Source organism: Eleutherodactylus coqui, chromosome 9 (genome assembly GCF_035609145.1).
Source record: "Eleutherodactylus coqui strain aEleCoq1 chromosome 9, aEleCoq1.hap1, whole genome shotgun sequence".
NCBI lineage: Eukaryota > Metazoa > Chordata > Amphibia > Anura > Eleutherodactylidae > Eleutherodactylus > Eleutherodactylus coqui.
In genome coordinates, this window is record NC_089845.1 from 73,629,815 (window position 1) to 73,651,116 (window position 21,302).

Consider the following 21,302-nt stretch of genomic DNA (forward strand, 5'->3'; position numbering starts at 1 on the left):
CGAGTGTTTCTGATAAAACCTCCATGATGGCCGCTTATAACGGTGATGCTTTTATTTAATGCACAAAGAAGTCGCTGCAGATCACACCATGCAGTAGATGGCGGCATTAAAAGACTTTCCAAATATTTAAACATATCACCTATCTGCACGCCCTCAAATGGGGGACACTGAATCCCTATTCTTGTGCTCGGTGAGGGACCTGTCCTGTGGATAGATGAAGACGTTTTGATTATGGGACAATCCCTAAAGGATAACATATAAAAATTAGAATTTGATGTCTTGGTGCAATTTTTAATCTGGGAAATTGAACGTGTAGATACTCCCCCCTTCTCTGTGAAACTATTCACACTGCCCATTCTAACACCTTGGTGACGAGCGTATTTTTTCTTTGGCCATGGGCGGCCTCATAAGCGCATTTGTGGCCACAAAATCTGCGCCTGCAATGTGCAGCAAATATCTAATGATTTCAATGGGTTCCTTCACATTTCGTGTTTTCTTTCTGTGCGCATTTTGAGCACAGGGGGGAAAACAAAAAAAATGCTCTTTTTTTCTGCACAATTGCGCACGGAAGGCCCCCGCCTGCGTGAAATTGCATTGGGAACTGTGCAATTTCTCGGGCCTAAACTAAAACACCTGGGCCTAGTAGGTCAGCTGACCTGCTTACTAAGTTTAGGCTGCCCTGTCTACTCAAACATGGTGCTGCTGGCAACGCGCGATGTGAGCGGTCCCTGCAGCGCAATAAAGTACAGTAAAATGCGCCAATGCGAGCACAATAGCACACAATCGTACGCCATGCATGACGCATATACGTCCCGTGATAACGAGCGTATATGCTCTAGTGTGAGGCCGCCATTAAGGACCAAGCGGTTTTCATCATCTCATTGCAAGAGCCATAATTCGTTTCCATAGCCGTATGAGGGCTTGTTTCTTTGTGGGCCGAGTTGTATTTTTAAATTAAGGCACAACTCTGGCGTCCATATAATGTGGTGTAGGACAAATTCCGCTGGTTTTTTTGGGGTGGGGTGGGGGGTTGTCTTTGCAGCATTCACCACTCGGTAAAAATGACATAACTTATGTTGATTAGCACGATTACTGCAATACCAAGTTTATATAGAATTTTTTTATTTTTACTGTTTTTGCACAATGGAAACACACTTTTGAAGAAAACCAATTGAATCGGCATCACTGTATTTTTTCAGCAATGGAGCTATGCTTGTTTGCAGGAAGAGCTGTAGTTTTTATTGCTACCATTTTGAGACCTATGTGACTTCTGGATTGCTTTTTATTGCATCTTTTGAGAGGTGAACAAAAAAAAAGTAATGATAGAATTGCTATTTTTTTTTTTTTTTTTTTATTGAAAAGTTTTTCCAACCCTAGCGAAAAGTCATTACTTTTACATTTATTTTTAGTGTTCACCAAGTGAGATAAATACAATATTTTCATTCTCTGTAGGTATTGGCACATTCGTAATGACCATTATGTGTTGCTTTCTAAAAAATTTTTTTATTCGTAATTTATCCATTTTATGGGTGAGTTGCCCGCACCCGGACCCACTGCTGAGTGCACTTCCACATCACCTGACCAAAATCACATGCTTTTGGTCAGATGCATAAGTGCCACCAGTTGTGATGGGTGCAGGCCGTGAGCTGTGATTTGTTAGAGTGCCTGGACTTGCAGTCTACAGCGCTCAAGCTCCACCCGGCAGCGGAAGACTGCCCGATAGAACGCTATATGTGGCCGTCTTCAGCTGCCGAGAGGAGCCTAAAATGGCCGACTAAGTAAAAGCGCTGCAGATGGAAAGTGAAAGTACTTGTTTAAGTATCTCTTCTTGCTGCTATTTACTAAATGCTGCAGCTGAAAGTCTGATGTCAGCAGCAAGTATAGATACTTAGAGTACCATGACACCTGATGGCACTTGTGCATCATCTGACCAAAAACGCGTGATGTGGAAGTGCGCTTAGTAGCTGTTCCGGGTGCAGGCAGTCAGCGGCGCTCTTTGTGAAAACAGTGAGCGGAGGCTTTGTAATTGCTGCAGCTGAGTGGCTGATATGTCACAATCTCTACCAGTGGTACAGATTGTGGCATGGATTCGCAGTTGGCATCAGACTTTCAGCTGCAGCAATTAGTTACCTGCGAATCCGCAGTTGAATCCACGTAACAATCTGCACCAGTGCTGCGGATGTGTGTTTGTTTTTTTTTTATTATGCAGAAATGCTGCAGATTTTGGTGCGCATCCGTAGCATTTCTGCTAGGTGTGAATGCACAGTAAAGTGTTTTGTTTTTTTTTTATGATTTTTTTTTTTTCATCTTTAAACATTTTATTGAACTATTTTACATGCTGCCGTTGCTATTGATTGTGGCATGTGAAAGGTTAAACTGCCAGGAGCAAGAGTTTTCCCCTCCTCGTGGTTAGAGCAGGAGCCTGTCTGGCAGAAGTCCGCCAAGCCACACTGCCTTAGGGTGCATTCAGATGAGCATGTTTATGTGCGTACATACGTGCACACATAACCACGCATCTACTAGAACCATTGGTTCCCTATGGTGTGTTCACATGTCCGTGTTTTACAGGCGCACAAACGCACATACTTGCAAAACATAGGACATGCGTGCACCATCGGTCCGTGGGGTGTGTCAATATTGCCCAGCGGGGAGTCTCCTTGTCAGTGTTTAGTGAGAAGGGGGACTTCCCACGGGGAATAAAGAATCCCCTGCCACAGCTGTGACAGAGGATCTTGATGTTCTCCCATTGCATTGAATGGGGTTGCCGCTGCTGCCGGCACCCCTGCAGTGATTTTCAGAGAAGGGCTTTAAATAGAAGACCTTCCTTGAAAATCATTCCTATCTGGTGTAAAAAAATACTCACCTCTCCACCACTGCCGGGGCTCAGGCACGTCTAGCTGCTTGGGTCCCGTCACTATAATGAAGTTCTTGAAGGGCTGCGTCTGGCTGAGCGTTCACCCAATCAATCACAGGCTGAATTGAATGAATGGCCGAGCACTGCCTGTGATTGGCTGAGCGCTCAGCCAATCAGTTGCCCTTTTTGCTGAAAGAACTTTCATTACAGTGCTGGGACTCGGTCGGAGAGGTGAGTATTTACACCAGATAGAAAAGGTTTTCAGGAAAGGGCTTATATTTAAAGCCCTTTCCCTGAAAATCACTGCAGGGGTGCTGGTAGCCCATTGCACTCAATTGGGCCGCCGGCAGCAGCCACGGCCTCATTGAAAGCAATGCTGCATGGACCTGCGCACCTATGTACGAACTAGCACACGCTCGTGTGAATGGATCCTTAAGAGGAGGTGTAGGTTTAAACCCCATTAGTGAGGGCGGCCCAAAAAAATTGGACATCAGTAAGGGGTTAAGGTAAACTTAAAATGATAAAACAGAAAAATGGGATATGTGTAACAGAGTATAAAAAAAGGAAAAACTGGATGGAGAGGTATATAGGTCTGCCCACGCAAGAGGCATTAATTCCACTCCAATTGCAATAGAATCCAAGTGGCTAGTTTGTATGTGGAAAGGCTACGACTGTGGAAGTGTTTCATTGCCAAAACGTAATCAATCTTATCCTATTGTTTTGATTGGTGGATTTAATGTTTATATATAAGCTACCTTGGGTTTTTACCTCCTCTCTAGCTGCTACCATAGATCACTTGGATTCTATAAACTAAAAAGCCTGTTTGACTATCCTGCCATAAACCTTATTGTTCCTAATTGCATCCGCTTGAAGCTGCTGAAGGATCTGTAATCCATTGCTCTGTAGAGACCGTTTAGTAGAAGATTCATTTGAGCCCTTCTTGCAGCTCTAACATAGTGATGTCAGCTTTACCAGTTCGATGGCGCTGTGGTCGGGAACCAACATTCATGTTCCCAATAGAGGCTAAGAAAAAACATTGTAAAAATATTCCAGTGAGAAAAAAACTTTTGTAATCAGAAAAATTACAACATACCCATCTAGTATTGTTGCACCCATAATGAGCTATACAGTAAATTAAATGCATTTTTTTTATTCTGTATGGGGGACATTGTAAATTTTTGGGGGGTTTGCTTTTTACACACTTAGTTGTCAGGTGACCAGCTGTACCTGGAAGTGAGTGGGGACCAAAGCGGCAGGGGATGCAACAGGTAGTAGAGAGTCCATTATTTTCTCAGCAGTCACTAACTTTAAAGGGCCACTCCAGCAAAAAAAAAAAAAAAAATCTGTATAATTTTTTTTTTCTTCTAGCTGTGCACACCTTACCTGTCACACTCTGGAGATCTCCTGTGTATTGTAGCTACTTCCTTGGAGTGCAGCTGCCTGTCTGATGCTTGTCAAATACCACCTTGAAAGTGAGATTTTTTTTTTCAGTTTCACATCTATCCCATGATGCATCAGCACAGCATTAGCTGAGAGTATACCATTTTTGCCTGCTGGGGGGCACAGTTTAATTATGATTACCTTCAATATTCACCTAAATAAGCTACAGACCATACATATACAGTCAGGAGGAAGGGAGAAAGCCTGGTCCGCAGGCAGAGGTGAATCGCCCATGGGTCTGTCCACTGCTGATTTGCATATGGTGTGCAACAAACTTAAGATGCAATATCTGCAGAGTGCAAAAACACTGAAAACAAATAAAGGTAACAATGGATTCCTCATAACAGTATATTGTGTCCAAAACATTAGGGGACGGACTACCCTTTAAAGTGGCCTTCTGGTTTTGGGAGAAAATTATATCCCGACACCTGATGAACCAGGGGATATAGTACATGCACTTCTTCTTCTGCTGATCACATGAGCAGCACTGCCCAGTAAGAGAGCAGGTATAAATAGATTGGTAGTCAAACCTTACCAATGCATCCCTGAAAATGGGACCTGAAAGCGGCAGGTCCGATGACCGGTAGAGAACAAGTGCAGGTAATATTCCACCTGCCCCCTCTGGACGGAATTTTGTCCCGAAACCAGAAGATTATTTTAATGTATAAACAAAATAAGAGTAAAATGATTTTTAAGGTTGACCAGAGGCATTGAAGTTTTGTGAATGTGGATTTGAATCAGAATTCACGCCTGGCATGCTGGCATTATTTTTTTTTATTAAACCAGATTACTTGCAGAGCAGATAAATTTGACTGTATTAAAATACAGAAGTTGAGGAAATCTATACAAACATTTCTAAGAATATAAAAACACAGTGCCAAATCTTTTCCCGGTACTTGTCCAATAGTAAGATCTTGTCCATACAAATGAGTTACTCTGCAACTTCAGTGCACAGAGGCAGCCATCTTTCACAGTACATGGAAACTAGGCAAATATGCTATTCCTAGACTCAATAAGATCACCGGAATAGATTGTTTCATTCATGGATTTCTTCCTCGTCTTCCTCAAATGCTTCCTCGGCATCGTTGGCTGTAGCTTCTTGATACTGTTGGTACTCCGAGACTAGATCATTCATGTTGCTCTCCGCCTCTGTGAATTCCATTTCATCCATCCCTTCACCAGTGAACCAGTGTAGGAAGGCCTTTCTCCTAAACATGGCAGAAAACTGTTCTGAGATCCTCTTAAATAATTCTTGGATTGCGGTGCTGTTCCCAATGAATGTGGAGGCCATCTTAAGCCCTCTGGGTGGAATGTCACACACAGCCACCTTCACGTTGTTTGGAATCCATTCTACGAAGTAACTACTGTTTTTGTTTTGGACTGCTAGCATTTGTTCATCTACCTCCTTCATAGACATTGGCCCCCTAAAGACTGTAGCCACAGTTAGATACCGACCATGGCGGGGATCACAAGCTGCCATCATGTTCTTGGCATCAAACATCTGCTGGGTAAGTTCCGGTACGGTGAGTGCTCGATATTGTTGGCTTCCTCTAGCTGTCAGGGGTGCAAAGCCAGGCATGAAGAAGTGAAGACGTGGGAATGGGACCATGTTTACAGCTAACTTTCGAAGATCTGCATTGAGCTGACCTGGGAAACGTAATGAGGTGGTTACACCACTCATAGTGGCAGACACTAGATGATTGAGATCGCCATAGGTGGGTGTAGTTAGTTTCAAGGTGCGGAAGCAAATGTCATACAAGGCTTCATTGTCAATACAATAGGTTTCATCTGTGTTCTCAACCAGTTGGTGCACAGACAAGGTGGCGTTATACGGCTCTACGACTGTGTCCGATACTTTGGGTGAGGGCATGACACTGAATGTGTTCATTATCCTATCAGGATATTCTTCTCTTATCTTGCTTATGAGCAGTGTGCCCATGCCGGAGCCCGTTCCTCCTCCAAGAGAATGCGTGAGCTGAAATCCTTGCAGACAGTCACAATGTTCACATTCCTTTCTGACTATATCCAGAACAGAATCTACCAGCTCTGCACCTTCTGTATAATGTCCCTTGGCCCAGTTATTCCCTGCTCCCGTTTGTCCTGTAACCAAAGTAAACTTTTAATGAAGAACTCCCAAAGACATGTAGAATCACAAAGAAACTTATCCTACGATGAACACTTGTTTTTGAAAACTTTTTGTTCACATAGTCTACTTGTACACAAAGCACCGAAAACAGTAAATTTGGTGTACAGTACTGCAGTCTCCTCAGATGCACACATTTATGTAGCCGATTGACAAACTTTTATAATGATTTCTAATAGTATCCCTATTCATAAGTGTATATATAAGAACTAGCTGATATACCCGGCTTCGCCCGAGTTAATTTGGTACTGGTGTTTATCTGGTGTTCACACGGAAAGTCTTATGAAGTCGTGGTTACTTTAGAGATACTGAGGAAAAACATATGTTCACCATTTTGCATAGTTCTCTGCGTTACCCAGGAAACACCACGTGAAGGTAACCATGCAACGTTTCCTTTATATAAAATGACATCAGGAAGTGAAAGAATTAGATTACCTACATAAAATTTGGATGCTAATTCTTTTGCGCTTAGAATTGAATAATCCAGTTGGGACCTATTAACTTTTCATATTTATTTGCTTGTGCCAAATTTCATGTTTCTATGACATTGGGAAGTGAGAGATTTGGATTATGCACGTAAAATTTGGACGCTAATTCTTTTGCGCATAGAATTGAATAATGGAGTTGGGACCCATTAGCTTTCCCTATTTATGATATAATCAATGCTTGTGCCAAATTTCCCGTTTCTATGACACCGGAAAGTGAGAAAATTACATTCCGCACGTAAAATTTGGACGCTAATTATTTTGCACATAGAATTGAATAATCGAGTTGGGACCCATTAGCTTTTCCTACTTATGACATAATCAATGCTCGTGCCAAATTTCCCGTTTCTAGGACACCGGAAAGTGAGAAAATTAGATTCCGTACGTAAAATTTCGACGCTAATTCTTTTGCGCATAGAATTGAATAATGGAGTTGGGACCCATTAGCTTTTACTATTTATGACAATCAATGCTCGTGCCAAATTTCCTGTTTCTATGACACCGGAAAGTGAAAAAATTACATTCCGCACGTAAAATTTCGCCGCCAATTCTTTTGCGCTAGAATTGAATAATCGAATTGGGACCTATTAAATTTTCCTATTTATGACATAATCAATGCTCGTGCCAAATTTCCTGTTTCTATGACACCGGAAAGTGAGAAAATTACATTCCGCACGTAAAATTTCGACGCCAATTCTTTTGCGCTAGAATTGAATAATCGAATTGGGACCTATTAAATTTTCCTATTTATGACATAATCAATGCTCGTGCCAAATTTCCTGTTTCTATGACACCGGAAAGTGAGAAAATTACATTCCGCACGTAAAATTTCGACGCCAATTCTTTTGCGCTAGAATTGAATAATCGAATTGGGACCTATTAAATTTTCCTATTTATGACATAATCAATGCTCGTGCCAAATTTCCTGTTTCTATGACACCGGAAAGTGAGAAAATTACATTCCGCACGTAAAATTTGGACGCTAATTCTTTTGCGCATAGAATTGAATAATGGAGTTGGGACCCATTAGCGTTTCCTATTTATGACATAATCAATGCTCGTGCCAAATTTCCTGTTTCTATGACACCGGAAAGTGAAAAAATTACATTCCGCACGTAAAATTTCGACGCCAATTCTTTTGCGCTAGAATTGAATAATCGAATTGGGACCTATTAAATTTTCCTATTTATGACATAATCAATGCTCGTGCCAAATTTCCTGTTTCTATGACACCGGAAAGTGAGAAAATTACATTCCGCACGTAAAATTTCGACGCCAATTCTTTTGCGCTAGAATTGAATAATGGAGTTGGGACCCATTAGCTTTTACTATTTATGACTAATCAATGCTTGTGCCAAATTTCCTGTTTCTATGACACTGGAAAGTGAAGAAATTACATTCCGCACGTAAAATTTCGACGCCAATTCTTTTGCGCTAGAATTAATAATGGAGTTGGGACCTATTAACTTTTCCTATTTATAACATAATCAATGCTCGTGCCAAATTTCCTGTTTCTATGACACCGGAAAGTGAGAAAATTACATTCCGCATGTAAAATTTGGACGCTAATTCTTTTGCGCATAGAATTGAACAATCGAGTTGGGACATATTAACTTTTCCTATTTATGACATAATCAATGCTCCTGCCAAATTTCACGTTTCTAGGACATTGGGAAGTGAGAGATTTAGATTATGTACGTAAAATTTCGACGCCAATTCTTTTGCGCTAGAATTGAATAATCGAGTTGGGACCCAATTTCTTTTCCTATTTTGGAGATAATCTATGCTTGCGCCAAATTTCATGTTTCTACGACATCAGGAAGTTGGAGAACTTTTGGCCAGTCAGTCAGTCCTTCAGTCAGTCCTTCAGTCAGTCCTTCAGTCAGTCCTTCAGTCAGTCCTTCAGTCAGTCCTTCAGTCAGTCCTTCAGTCAGTCCTTCAGTCAGTCCTTCAGTCAGTCCTTCAGTCAGTCCTTCAGTCAGTCCTTCAGTCAGTCCTTCAGTCAGTCCTTCAGTCAGTCCTTCAGTCAGTCCTTCAGTCAGTCCTTCAGTCAGTCCTTCAGTCAGTCCTTCAGTCAGTCCTTCAGTCAGTCCTTCAGTCAGTCCTTCAGTCAGTCCTTCAGTCAGTCCTTCAGTCAGTCCTTCAGTCAGTCCTTCAGTCAGTCCTTCAGTCAGTCCTTCAGTCAGTCCTTCAGTCAGTCCTTCAGTCAGTCCTTCAGTCAGTCCTTCAGTCAGTCCTTCAGTCAGTCCTTCAGTCAGTCCTTCAGTCAGTCCTTCAGTCAGTCCTTCAGTCAGTCCTTCCAGCTTTATATATATATATATATAGATGCGGCTTGCAGGCCATATCAAGCAATGTACAATCCCACTTATCTTTCTCAAAGGTTTTTGTGAATATGGTATCATATCCAGTTGAGGGATTAAGCATCAGATGTGACTGTACATTATGAACCTAAATTAATTAATACTCACCGAAAATAAAATTATCGGGTCTGAAGAGTTGTCCAAATGGGCCAGACCTGACACTATCCATGGTACCTGGTTCCAGATCGACTAGCACTGCTCTTGGCACATATTTCTGGGCTGTTTGGAAAGAGAGAACACAATTAGATTGTATTTCTTAGTATCCTTTCCCACTTAGGTATTCCTTTCACTGCTACCATTCAGAACCCAGGGTTCTTTTCACATTAGCATTACTACGTAAATACAATACCTTTTGGTTCCTGATACAGAAAAGCATAATGATTCCTGCAGTCATTGTTCAGTACATAACACAACGCAGACAACAGCCATGCTGGATCAGTTTTCGACTGGATCTGATTGACCCTTAAAGGGATCTATAAAGTTTCTATTGGAGGTTCCCGTGTTTGAAAGCAGGAATAGAGCTACAGACTACTTTGCCATTTTATATATATATATATATATATATATATATATATATATATATATATATATATATATATATATATATATATATATATATATATATAATTTCACATATTATATATAAATACTGGTACTCCTGCCAGAAACTTAAAAACACTAGTGGAAACACAGCCTCCGACTGCTTACTAGTTCTCACAGTTGTACGTGTGACTTTTGCTATATTCACCATGTTGTCATTTCATATAATTGACCGTTTATTAAACTATTGCCCTACAGCTAACATCCACATGTTAGCTGTAGGGCAATAGTAAAATATGAAAAACCCTACCAACATTGCATTTTTTAGAGGTGTTTTTGGATGCGTTGCATTTTTTCTAAACTCCAGCATGATCCGAACCTGATTTATTTATTTTTTTTAAAGGGGTTGTCTCGCGCCAAAATGTTTTTGTTTTTTTTCCATAGGCCCCCCGTTTGGCGCAGGACAACCCCAAAGGATGTGTTAAAAAAAAAATTTTTATTACTTACCCGAATCCCCGCTCTGCGACGTCTTCTTCCTTCACCAAGATGGCTGCCGGGATCTTCACCCACGATGCACCGCGGGTCTTCTCCCATGGTGCACCGTGGGCTCTGTGCGGTCCATTGCCGATTCCAGCCTCCTGATTGGCTGGAATCGGCACACGTGACGGGGCGGAGCTACGAGGACCAGCTCTCCGGCACGAGCGGTCCCATTCACCAGGAAGAAGACCGCACAGCGCAAGCGCGTCTAAAAAAGCACGAAGACATCAGAATCAGACGGATCCATGGAGACGGGGACGCTAGCAACGGAGCAGGTAAGTGAATAACTTCTGTATGGCTCATAATTAATGCACGATGTACATTACAAAGTGCATTAATATGGCCATACAGAAGTGTATAGACCCACTTGCTGCCGCGAGACAACCCCTTTAAGGTATTTTCCCAAAGACTTTGCTATCTGGAAAAAATACAAATGAAAAACCTGTGTGTGACCAAGGAGTATATTGTAACGGAGTAAACTGATTGATGTATTCTGGCAAACTATTAGGACAGAGAATTTGTGCTGCAGCCGATGTGTTTAGCTCACAGAGGATTGTCTAGACTGGATAAAATCTTGTCTACTTCTTAGCAGGGAACAAGTCTATCACCAGAAGCTGACAAGTTACAGATCTAAACAAGAATGTTCCTATCTACCTACAGCAGAGATCTTGGAAATGGGGAAAAAGGAAAAGACAACATGTATTAGAAAGTTACAGAACGTTTCATTATACTGTGCTTTATGTACACAAAACCCATTTAGGCTGCCATCAATATAAAGTCAACAGACTTCATATGACGTCCACGTATGGAAATATGATAACTATGGTTTCCTGTATTTCAGGACCAATATTGGGCTCCCGCTGTCTATTTATGCTAAACATCTCACACAAATGCGGAATTACAGAATTCTCCCTTTAATGTTATGTTGCATTGGTCTAACCTATTTGGGAATTGTCGTTGCTTGAGCTAAACATTGACGGAAAAAAATGGGTTGGTTACTCTGGCCGCCTTTTCATAAAGCGCCAGCAAATGTGGTCGATGAAAGGAAGCATACATACATATATCTACTCCTGAGCACATTTGCCATATTCAGATATCCATTCTGAACTGTAGATTTTTTTTTTTTTTTTTTTTTTAAAGCAAGATTTATTTTTTCATATACCCCTTATAACGGCTGGCGGTCTTAATTTTTCAGTTTCACTGTGCGCCTGGTGTACAGCACACAACCCACTTCTGGAGTTTTTGTAGAACAATGTTTCCGTTTTCCACACGCAAGGCATGTGCATTTGAAAAAAAAAAAAATATGCGCCAATTTAAATGGCTAATTAGTCTAATGACTTCCAGATCTGTTCTTATTCCAGTGCAATTACGCAGCGTTTCATGGATATCCTAGCGTATTTTGCATGCATTTGCACATTCCCATTGACTTCTATGGGAATTTTTGGTGCACAAATGCACAGGGAAATAGTGCATATGAATGATGCCATTGAAATCAATGGGTTCTGTTCTCCTTAGTTCTATTATGGCCTTAGTCAAAAATCTGACATTTTTTAAGCATATGAGCATTCCCACCCCCAGAAATACGTAGAAAATAAGGACAGTTGTCCCACAGAAGGGGAGAGTTTTAGTTTTTAGGTAGGTTAAAGTCAACTATAGGTAGGAACCAGTGCAGTGTGGATTTTCTTTTCTGGGGGATCACCTTTTCATTACTTAAAACCGGTCCCTGCTGGGGCCTTACTTCACCCCCACATTACTATATTTTCCATCCGACTAGTTCCATGATCGAGAACTAGATGGGCCCAAGTTTGTTTTGATTGGTTATTACTAGAGATGAGCGAGTATACTCGCTAAAGGCAATTGCTCGAGCGAGCATTGCCTTTAGTGAGTATAGCGAGTATCTCCCCGCTCGAGACAGAAGGTTCAGGTGCTGGCGAGTAGCGGCTGTCAGCGGGGGGGGGGGGGGGAGAGGAGAAAGAGAGATCTCCCCCATGTTCCGCCCTGCAGCTCCGTGCCAGCTGCCGGCACCCGAACCCGCAGTCTTGAGCGGGGGAGATACTCACTAAAGGCAATGCTCGCTCGAGCAATTGCCTTTAGCGAGTATACTCGCTCATCTATAGTTATTACCCTTATATGCGCTATAACAGTTTTACATGATATTTTGGGGGGGGGGGGGGGGGAGAGAAAAACCTTTAAAACAAAGAATTTATTAAAGAAAGGAAGAAAAAAAGTAATGTCTCTACATCTGGAGATGTATGATAAATGCTTTTACTGTGCAGAGGTAGTAATCTAAGAGTTATAAACCTTGAGAAAAAAAAGTAGTATCCCCATAATTGTTCTGACCCACAAAACAAGTCAATTATACATCACGATGAAGAGCATGTACAAAAAAAAAAAAATAAATCAATGTCAGAGTTGTTTTTTTTTTGTTTTATTTTCAGCTCTCAAGCACAATAAAAAGTCACCTTACCCCAAAATAGCACTAATGACAGCATAAGGTCGTCCTACAAAAAAACGAGCTATGGCTCCCAGAATATGGTGGCACAAACTGTAGGCATATAAAAACTATATAAACAGTGTATAACTGTAATTGTGGCGCTACACAAAATTAAAAGTAGACGCCATTTATACCCACAGTAAATGCTGTAGAATGCCACAATTTCACAGCACTATAATTATATATTAACCATTAAACCACCCTATACTTTCAGGTCTATTTAATCCTAACCTATAACCATCCATGGATGTTAATATCAACCTTTTACCATCCTAGGCCAGTGATGGCCAAACGTTTAGTGACGGAGTGCCGAAACTGCAACCCAAAACCCACTTCTTTATCACAAAGTGCCAATACGGCCATTTACGCAGGACGATTATCGCGTAGAGGTGATGTCCGCGTGTGCAGTTATTTGCACGGCTGACCGTGTGCCATAGACTCGCCACCATAGTCCTAGACCATCAGAGATGATGATTATTAACTAGTAGGATACATTAGACTCCCAGAGACATTACAGGAATACACTAAGGCTGGGTTCTCACAGGGCGGATTCTCAGTGGAAATCTCGCGGTTTGGCTGCAGCGAAAAGGAGAACCGCTGCTGCAAAACCCATGGCGGCTTTGAAGCGGCCCGGCCGCTCGCTCTTCCGCTGCGGCTGGCGGTCCCATAGAGGAGAGCGCGGCCGCAGCAGAAAAAAAAAAATGGACATGCTGCGGTCGGCAAATCTGCTGCCGGCTTAGCCGCAGCGTATTTGCCGTCTCGTGTGGACGAGATTTCTGAGAAATCTCGTTCACATGGCTGGCTAATCCCGGGATTAGCGGCCGCATGCGGATTTGCCGCAACGAAACTCCGCGGCAAATCCGCCCCGTGTGAACCCAGCCTTATGCTCAGAAAATACTCTTTGTAAAAAAAAAATATTGTAACTGATTATCTGCACATGAAATCAAATGAAAGCAAACGACTTGTTCACTCGTTCCAATCGCATCGTGGAATACGACCCTGGCTGTAATCAGAAAACAAATTGTGTAAGCCACATGGCAATATGGTATACAATTTTCTATGGAAAAATTTGTTGACGTCATGGCACGTATCTGGTGCGATCCCTAACCAGCGGGCATTCCAAGTGTAACAAGGAGAATATATCAGGCCACTGATAGCAGGTACACATCGTTACAGCCACAGCTTACACAACTGCTGGGCTTCTAGCGGCATTACAGAACTGGAGCGGTTTCTTTGAATTCTTAGCATCACAAATGTTAGCCAGTTCCGGACAACCACCCACGATTTATTTTAGTATAAGCCGTAAGCAGATTGTGGTCATTTTTTTTTTTAAATAAAAGTTCATCGAGGTCTGAAATGCGCCGTTAGAACTCTAACTGATATATGCAGAAAGCTGTGTCTCACATAGAGCAGATGAGAGAAGGAAGTATGCCAAGACAGCAGAGCTCCGAGCTGCGCCAGCGGGAGCGCAGCCAACCTAAATATTGCTGAGTGGAACTACATTTACTTGGAGACGAGTACAAGAGGCGCAGCATTTTTTGAAAATTCATCCTATAAAGGAATTATAGCTGCTTGCAGTTTGAATGAACAGTTACTACACATGTAAACAGCTTTCATGGCTGCATCCTGCTTAGTTATGAGAAATAGATGCTGCGTTCAGAAGCCTTACATATCTGAGAAGACAGCACACATCTGAGGAGACAGCTATGACTACACAAGGAGAATTAGAAGCGCATCATGTAGCAATACGATAACCCTGTTAGCATACAGCTGTTGATCCGTGCAGTGGACCCTGGTTATGTAGAGCAGTGTTCCCCACCTCCAGTCCTCAGGGACCACCAACAGGTCATGTTTTCAGGATTTCCTCAGTATTGCACAGGTGATGTAATTATTGTCAGTGCCTCACACATTGCCACAGGTTTGCTTACTATAGGAGATCCTGAAAACATGACCTGTTGGTGGTCCTTGAGGACTGGAGTTGGGGACCCCTGATGTAGAGGATGTGTAAAAGTTTAGACTATTTTATCTCTTAGACTTTAAAGGGGTTGTACCGGAATTGACTCGTATCACCTATCCACACATGAAAGTCTGATCAGTGGAGGTCTCGGTCAATCCCGAAAATGGGGGTTCTGTGTCTCCCTCTCCTATGCACTGTATCACTGCAGTGAGGAGGAGCTTCAATGGAGGGATTGTAGAGCCTGCGGACTACTGGAGATAAGAGTTTAGGAGGCAGTAGTATTGAAATGAATGGAGTGGCAGTGTGTATGCTTGACCCTCACTGATCAGACGCTTATCACTTATCCTGTGGATAGGTGATAAAGGTCAATTCTGGTACAACCGATTTAACATGTAACTATTTATTAAAGCAGATGCACACAATATAACTTCTAAGTCTCCCTAACGGCTCCTGCCCTACGGATGGATATTTGCTGCAGAATCCACTGCTAAATCCGCAGCGGTCGTCCGCACCAAATAGCGCCCACAGAATGCTATTGGAAATCGATTCTTCCTCCACACTTGTGGAAACCAATTGCGGTTTCCGCAAGCGGAGGGAAAAAAATAAAAAACGCAGCATGCTTTATTTTTCCACAGATTCCGCTGGCACGGCTTCCATTGAAGTCAATGGAAGCCGCCCGTTCTGCAGCCCTTCCACAATGACATTGCGAAAAGATCGTGGATTCAGTGTCGTCGCTAGGCGATTCTGTGGGAAAACCAGTTGTTTAAAAAAAAAACAAAAAAAACTGTACTGCACATGTGCGACAGCGCGCCGTGCAGGCCATCCGTAGTACAGATGAAAACGAAAGTGACACTGTCGTGGACACCATTGCTCACAGGCCCGGATTTTGCTGCGGGATTCCGCATGTGCAATCCAGCTTTTTCCGTGTGCAGGAACCCTAAAACCTAATAGTTAAAAAATAACCGCAGGGTCCACACACTACCGAAGCGGTTCATGTGTCTCCGTTAGGCTAGTTTGACACCTCCGAGTGTGATACTAGGCAGTGAAACTTGGCTCGATATCACACTCATGTGATGGCCCAGTGGATGCGAGGTGTTTTTGTTTCAAAAACGCCTCCCATGACTTCTGTGCAGTTGTAATCGTCCTGCGCAGCTTTCAGCCATGCTGGAGGAGCAGCAAGCATTTCCCGTTGTTTTCAATAAGAAACCTCGCATCGCACTCCGTGCAATGTGTTTTTCAGCCCTATTGAGAACAATATGCGATGCATTCTGAAGGAAAGCCCAAAGATAGGACATGCCACGATTTTTTCCTGCACTGCAAAGTGAGGGGAAAAAAATTACTCATATATATGACTCCATTCAAAAGGATGGGGTTCATGCTTGCGTGAGATTCATGGCCATGCGAGAGCGGCCTTAAAGAGACAACCAAACATCTCCTATCTCTGCTTCCTGGACCAATACAGCAATAAATGGAATATTGGGATTATCTGCAATCATTCCCGAATTTCTAAGCTTTTAGGAATTCTACCGTCATTACAAACAGTGAAATCCGCAACAACAAAAAAAATCAACAATGTATGACAATGTTGCTGCAGATTCTGCACAAATACTTTTCCAAATCATGTGAATGAGTCTTGGTTCACACTGGTGCTCCTGAGGTCCTTTTGGTTTGGCTCGGACATGGGAGTGAACAACAGTAAAAGTGGAAGTGCCAAATCCAACTTTAGTCCATGTGCATAATCATAGAGTAAAAACTTTGCAAGGAATATGACAGTCCTACATGTTTTGAGCATAACTTTTAATTATGGCATATGCTCGAGCTCTGCTCGAAACATGTAGTCTTGTTATACCCTATGCCCAGTTTTTACTTTACGATTATGCATACAGAATAAAATATTTTCACATTTCTGAGGGGCTGCAACTCCTTCCTTTCTCATGGTGCTCAAACAGCAGCTTCATGTGTCTATCTACTTAATGGGAGAAAAACAGTGAGACTGGTTGAACTGGTAATCTTTTTCTGGTTACTATTGATTATAATGGGGTCCATCAGGCTTCCTACATGCCTTCCAGCATTTAGTCTGGCATTTTATGTTGGAGGCACAAACTGGGCTTCTAGCACAGATCTGAACATAGCCTGAGATTTGTTAACATCTTACCGGAATCCGCAGCATTTACTGTATGTATGAGCATACTCTAAATGATTCCCACACGTTGCCTACTTGGAACACTCTACTGTATCACACCTAGTGCTAAATGACTTTTTGATGTATGTAGAATGTCAGAAAGGCACTGTACAGTACAGCTGACATCCTGACTTATCCTGGTACGGTTTCTGATGCACTCACAAGATGATTCATTGTAGTACACGTTAATCCTCTCAAGCTGTAGGGCTGAATCACCGACATAGCTTCCTGCTGGATCAATGCCATGCTCATCGCTGATCACCTCCCAAAACTTGGAATGAAGAACAATAAAAACAAAAAGAGATGGGAAGAATCCCGATTAGAACATGAACAAACAACTTCTACAGCAAACAATTATATCATTTCAGAAGCTCATGACGTTTCACTGTACTTAAATTATCATAATACATTTCAAAATGCCAAATTGGGAAATAATCAATACTGTGTTCAGTCTGAGCCACTAAAATATAGAGATCCGTTAAATAGCATTATTCCTTCTACCTAGCTTTTCTGGAGTCCTGAAAGCCAAGTTTATGTTGATATATAACTATGAATAGCCGTATAACTAGTCAGACTTGCCATAAAATTGTCTAAGGAAGCAAAATGACTATGAAGGTCACTCAACTATTCCAGACACAGGTATGACTAAACAACTATCGCTAGAATTAGTTAACTTTGTTGCTCTGAAGACTTCTGTGCCCATTTGGGCTCAACATAGAGAAACATAGGTGTCCCATGGACTATAATAATGCTACAGAATTGCTCCCAGATGAAGTGGGGTCCCCTTGAAAGATTGATGGGGCAATCAGTACCTGAACTTCCCTTCCAACATTACTTACAGACAAGTCTCTAAAAAGAATAGAATAAAGTTTGCATTCACAGTTACTAGAGTGAAACAAAAAATATATCTGGAGGTAACTTTATGACTGAGGAGGAAGTTATTTTACTACCCACAGAACACTTCCTGTCCAATTATTGTTCAGTCTAAATGCATATCCAGCAAACAATATATGATTGCTACCTCACTGCTGGTTGCATGCTCACTCCAACTTATCTAGCCATGTAAAAGGGTCCTAACAGTACAGGAGCCCCATTCATCGTCCAACATAATCAATGAGTGGCCAACCTAATAATACATAGTGAGGGTTATGTCTAAATGATATCACAAGAACAGTAATGCAACTCATGAGCCAGATTCCAAAACTTATTTTGCTGGTAATGGTTACCGAATGTAATTTGATTGGTCATTGTGAGCAACACTACAGTAGATTCATAATTGACTTCACTTGTATAAGGTCAATAATAGACGGTGACGTTTTAAAGCCAGTTAACAATACAAAGTATCCAAAAATAAAACACTGTTCTTAAAAGTTTGCCATCTAGTATTTATGTCTTGCCTTACTCATTGTATGAATATGATACACTATCACCTCAACAAATGTGCCGGCTGTAACATGGCAGATAGTGTGATGTGGGTGCACAGCAGCTGGTGGCATTCCTGGCATATCAGAAGCACCCAGGACACTCCCTGCTGTCCGATAGAGATTGTGGGGGCTTTTTAGAATTCCAAGAGGATGAGAGAGCCATTTCCCTGAACAAGAACACTTCCTTGACACCTCCTGTGAGCTGCAGCCATAACTAGAAGTCTGCAGTACACAAGTAACCTATGATAAGCTTCTAGTTTTTTTTTTTTGATGCAGCAGATTTTGAAAAACTAGTGAGTCATTTGCCAGGATATTACACTTCAGCCACATCATGTGACCTTTAACTTCAGCTTTTGCTGAAAATCAGCTTCATATTCACAAGGATATCTGTGCTTATTTTATATCTGATGCTCAGCTTTTAAAATGGGAGTTACGCAAGTGTTACACTGAGTTAAAACATGAACCCGAAAGAGTTATGGAAGTTATCAAACATATACTATAAAATGAGTTCCTGTGAGACTCATCTACATGGATCTCCTCTAACAAAAGTCCCAGCAAAGCTGTTCTGACACCTTCTTAGTCATGTACTGCCCAAATCACCAGCGTTGCAGTTCAGCATTGATATTATGGAATTACTTGTCAGTGCATGTGCAGAATGGGGGAAGAAACATGCCATTGCATTCCTCCCTATTTAGAATGAACTTTCTATATGCACTGGACAGATCATCAATGTTTAATTGGTGTGGCTCTAACTACTGATAACCTCACTGATCATAAGACTGGGGTACCTTGTATCCAGTTCGTAGAAGAGAAGTGTCAAACCGCTCCATTACTCTCCATGGGAGATCCAGAAACAATTGACAGTTTCCATCTAGCTGCCAGTATTTTTCTACCATAACCCTTCTCACTAATGAATCAAAAGAAGGTAATGGCAGAAATACATACCCAGCAATATGTCAAAAATGCCCTTAATTACAAGTTTGGCCAAAGTTACTGCAGACAGTCAAGTGAAGACATAAAGAGACCCCAAGGCTGTATTGACACAGGCAATATTTCCACGCAAGTTCCATCCAATTGTGATATAGACAGAAATCGCACAGGAAAAGAACCCATTGACTTCAATGGGTTAATACATGAGCGATTTGTCTTTTGGATTGATAATCTGTCCTCGAAAAATGGCAACATTTGCTATTTTTGGGAGATTCTGTTCAAAGAATAGCTCTTTATTTCCTATGGAAGCCTGTACAAAATGCATCACACCCAAGTGCCATGTAGTTTGCATGAGAGTGCAGTGCGTTTTTCTAGCGTTTTACAATTGGAACCATTTATGTCAAAAAGGCAAGTAAATTTGATGTAAATTGTGTGTTTTTAATGCAAAAATGCATTGGACATGCGGGGAAATTGCAGCAGAAAAGATCGCCCTGCATCACCTATGAAAACCTATCTATTCCCACTCCCATCCTCCACAGTGCAAGGATTCAGAGAAACCCATGGATTCACACAGTCTGCTCATTCCCATTATTCTAGATCAGGAAGGGGAAACACACTTGAGGCTGTAGGAATGGAGTTGTCAGCAGTCAGACACACCCAGCCCAATGTAAAAGTTCTGTGTGCTCCATCCCAGCGCTGTGTGCGCCCCCCATCAGCGCTAAGAGCAACTTCTTAGCAATAGATGATATCGATCGATCTGATTGCTGCAATCAGAATAGAAGCGTCTGCGCTGACAGGGCTCGTCCGGGCATTGTAGAGGAGTGGTGATTACCTTGGTGCCGATCTGGTTGCCGCACTGGCCGGCCTGGATGTGGACGATCTCCCTCATGGTCTGCCGGGTCCGGTCTGTGTTCCGTTACTCCGCTGCTGTGCTGTGGATGACTGCTCCTCCGCGCTCGCCGCTGCACACTCACCCTGGCCGAGGCTCAGCCTACAGAGGGCTGGATCTGACAGCCGGAGCCCTGGAGAGTCGGGACAATGGGTGGGGATTTGGGCAGAGTCTTTTCCATAGAGGGAAATGAACAGATCCAACTTTGTCAGCTTTTAGGAACAGATCCTGAGTTATTACATAGGAGCAGCAAACAGGCTGGAAGTGCATGAAAACTCTGGAAGAGGGCAGAAAACTAACAGACAAGAAGTGAAGATACTTTATATGTCTTTTACCTACACAGTGCCTTAGTATACTGTGACTAACAGGCATAACCTCTCACCCCTCCTGACTAATTTAACTTCTCACAGTACTGTGCAAAAGTTTTAGGCAGGTTTGGAAAAAAAATGCAAAGAAAGAATGTTTTCAAAGTAGAAGTGTTAGGCCGCCTGCACACAAGCAGATTTTTTTGTGCGGAATCCGCAACCGGTGTCCGCACTGCGGATCTGCAGCAAGTACCGTCCATAGCATGCTGTGGAAAAACACATTTTCCTGCACATTTGCGGAAGCCAGTTGCAGTTTCCACAAGTGTAGGAAAAATTGCAGCATGCTCCATCTCCGCACGGAAAGCTTCCATTGAAGTCGACGCAGACAGGTTGCGGATTGCGTTCATCGCCTAGCGACGGCGTGGGAAAAATAAAATTTAGAGAAAAAAAATCAGTGCTGCATATGTCCGATGGCGAGCGGCCGGGTCTATCTGTTGTACAGATGAAGAAGTGAAAATACAAGTAGGCGCGGACGCCGCTGCTGTCAGAGTCGGATGCCGCATCAGGCTCCCGCATGCAGAATCCAGCTCTGCTTCTTGCAGGTGGGCTTAGTAGTTTATTTTTGTCAGTTAACAAAGTGGAAATTGAAAAAACAAAAGAGAAGTCTTTAGCCGGGCTCACACGGCCGTAAGCGTAACATGCTGAGTGAGCCACACAGCGTTTTACCACTGTGGAGCCACTAGAGTCCCATACCTATTGTAC

General features: G+C 42.3%; 1 protein-coding gene across 1 annotated transcript; it reads right to left on the reverse strand.

Moving 5' to 3' along the window:
• Positions 1-5,050: 5,050 nt before the first annotated feature.
• TUBB6 (tubulin beta 6 class V) lies at positions 5,051-20,352 on the reverse strand. The gene is made up of 4 exons (XM_066579525.1): positions 20,179-20,352; positions 17,155-17,263; positions 9,391-9,501; positions 5,051-6,394 (listed from the first exon to the last, which is right to left on the reverse strand). Exons 1-4 carry the CDS (start codon positions 20,233-20,235, stop codon positions 5,331-5,333), a joined length of 1,341 nt encoding a protein of 446 aa, XP_066435622.1. The 5' UTR covers positions 20,236-20,352; the 3' UTR covers positions 5,051-5,330.
• Between the last annotated feature and the right edge of the window lie 950 nt (positions 20,353-21,302).